Source organism: Myotis brandtii, unplaced genomic scaffold (genome assembly GCF_000412655.1).
Source record: "Myotis brandtii unplaced genomic scaffold, ASM41265v1 scaffold411, whole genome shotgun sequence".
Lineage (NCBI taxonomy): Eukaryota > Metazoa > Chordata > Mammalia > Chiroptera > Vespertilionidae > Myotis > Myotis brandtii.
Genome location: NW_005365804.1, coordinates 1,135,641 through 1,138,163, shown reverse-complemented (window position 1 = coordinate 1,138,163; position 2,523 = coordinate 1,135,641). Strand labels below are relative to the sequence as shown.

Sequence of the window (2,523 nt, the reverse complement as noted above, 5' to 3'; positions counted from 1 at the left end):
GGTGCGGAGGCCGGTGCTGCAGTCCACACCGCGCACCGTCACGATGAGCAGGGCGTGCGAGCGGGAGCTGTGCTCGTTCAGGTTGGTGAACTCCGTGGTGCGGTTGGTGTGGCCGAACTCAAACACCTGGAGGCGGGCGGGGCAGAGGTACAGGCTCGAGTGGGGCCTTGGGATTGCCCCGTCCCCAAGTACCCACCCCAGTGAGGGTGTCACCCTCTGCATGGCACAGCGGAGGAAACAGGCTCAGAAAGCTCTGGGCGGGGGCTCCCCACATTTCCCCGCCCCGTCCCCCCAGCTCCACACCTTGTTGATGTCGTCCACGCTCTGCACCCGGAACTCCGTCAGCCCTGGCACGTACAGCTGCCCGCTGCCATCGGGGCACAGCCGGATCTCCAGCTTCTCCTGGGGCTCCTGCCCCAACAGGTCCCTGCCGGGGGTGGGGGTGGAGGGGACGACAGTCACGCTCTCCTCCTGTGTCTGCTGGCTCTGCACCTGCCCCAAACCTGGAATGTCCCCCATCCAACCACACCCCTTCCTGGACACTGGGCTAAGCCCCTCCTCCTCCTCCTCCTCCTCCTCCCTGCACTCAGCCCACTGAAGGGCGGAGACCGACTGTCCCCCAAAAGGCCTGTGGTGGTGCTCCTCCTGCCCCCACAGTGCACTGGCCGCTGTGGGCAGGCCCCCCACAGCCCACTCGCATCACACCTGGGCAGCCTGCGGGTATGGGAGGAGCTTCCAGGGGAAAAGGAACTCCTCAGGGAGCAGAGAGAGAGCCCTCCTCCCTGCCCTCCTCCCCTGCCCGCTGGTGGGGGAAGGGCCTGGGGCCAGCAGACGCTCTGAGCTGAGTCCTGGTGTACAGCCCCCCACTCCTTCAAGGAGACTCCCATTCCCATCCCACCTGGCTCTACACGGTCCGAGACCACAAAGCTTCCCGGAGGCATGTGCCACCCCAGGGCCGCCCACCTGAGGGCTCACACCTGAGAACCACCCACCTGAGGGCCCTCCACCTGCTGACCTCCCCCCGCCCCAGCCTCCAACCTGAGGGCCTCGTTGTAGATCTCGGCCGCGCTGACGGTGATGGTGAACTCCCAGTCGGAGGCCTTCTCCTGCACCTCGGAGAAGAGCAGCTGCAGGGCCCGCTGGTTGATGCCTGGGTTCTCAGGGGTTCCCTGGGGGCAGAAGCAAGGCCCCGTGAGCTGGGCCCCTCCCCACCACGAGGGGTGGCCTGTGCAGATACTCACAGGGTGCCTATGGCCCCCAGCCCCCTCCAGCTGCCCCTCGCAGGCCAGCCTCCCTGCCCAAAGCCTCCATCTGCAGGGTGGGCTGTCCCCAAACCCCCTCCCCCCACTGCAAGCAACTTCCTTCATTCACCTGCTTGGGCCTCAGTTTCCCACCTTTAAAATGGTACCCCCTGCCGGACTGCCCTAGACAGAGCAGGGCGCCCAGGTGAAACGCCGGCCGGGGCAGCACACGGCTGCTGGGAGCCAGATGTGTACCTGGCCCTGGTGAGCCGCCTGGGAGGGACACGGGGAACCCGATTTCCCTGCCGCTGCCCACAGGGGGCCGATATCAGGGAGGCCGTGAGCCGGGCTCTAGGTGGCGGAGGGGAGGCCCAGGTGGAGCCGGCAGGGACCTTGGGACCCTGAGCTCCCGGCCTTTCCGAGAGGAAATCTCACCTGGGCTCTCGCTTCCCCTCTGAGGGCCCCTCCCACCAAAGGGCCCTCTCACTCGCCTTGTCCCGACACCAGGACACTTGCCCTCCGTCTCTACCCAGGAAACCGCCCCGTCAAGAGCCAGGGAAATGCTGACAAACCAAAGACCCCGGGGCCAGCCTTCCATTTTCATCTACAGACAAGATTCTTCCTCCTCTAGAGGCCGGGTCCCCGAGGGGAGGGGTCAGCCGCCAGCAGGGAGGAGGCAGGTAAGAGCAGGGCTCCCACCCACCACAGTCTTCACCGGCCAGTCTCTCCCACGGGGCCAGACCGCCTCCAGGGCACAGACCTGCCCTTATCCATCCTGACAGCCCCAGGGCCCAGCCCGGGCAGCCGTCCCGCAGGAGCCCAATAAACACGTGTGGAGCCCAATCCAGGAGAGCCGGTCCTGAGAGACTGACTCTGACTTCAGGCCAGGACCCTTCTGTGGTGGCTGTCGTCGCCCCTGCCCCTCCTACCACGGGGACCATCCCAGTGCCCTTGGGCAAGGCGCCCCCTCTTCAGGCGCTGGTGGCGGGGAGGTCGTGAAGACCGAGGGAGGCACAACACACCACACAGAACCCTGAACCCCCACCCGTGGCAGCCAGGGGTGGTCCTCACGTCTGAACCCCGCCCCAGGCAGCGGGCACCCACCTCCATCGTGTACGTCTTGCCAGCACCCGTCTGGCCGTAGGCGAAGATGCAGACATTGAACCCGTCGATGCAGGAGGTGATCAGGGCCTGCACCTCCTGGAAGACCTGGGAGGGGACATGGGATGGAGGGCGTGGGGCTGCGGGGGCTGCTGGGACCAGGGTCCCCACCAGCTCCTCT

At 66.5% G+C, this 2,523-nt stretch overlaps 1 protein-coding gene across 1 annotated transcript in view; it reads right to left on the bottom strand.

Moving 5' to 3' along the window:
* Positions 1-2,523, bottom strand: part of LOC102249251 (kinesin-like protein KIFC3) — a gene marked incomplete at its 3' end in the record, with an annotated part of 7,421 nt that continues 4,898 nt past the window's right edge. The window contains exons 6-9 of the mRNA XM_014545520.1: positions 2,346-2,450; positions 1,039-1,169; positions 304-427; positions 1-126 (exon numbers count right to left, since the gene is read on the bottom strand). Of these exons, the coding sequence (XP_014401006.1) occupies positions 1-126; positions 304-427; positions 1,039-1,169; positions 2,346-2,450 (486 nt within the window). The remainder of the gene's footprint in view (positions 127-303; positions 428-1,038; positions 1,170-2,345; positions 2,451-2,523) is intronic.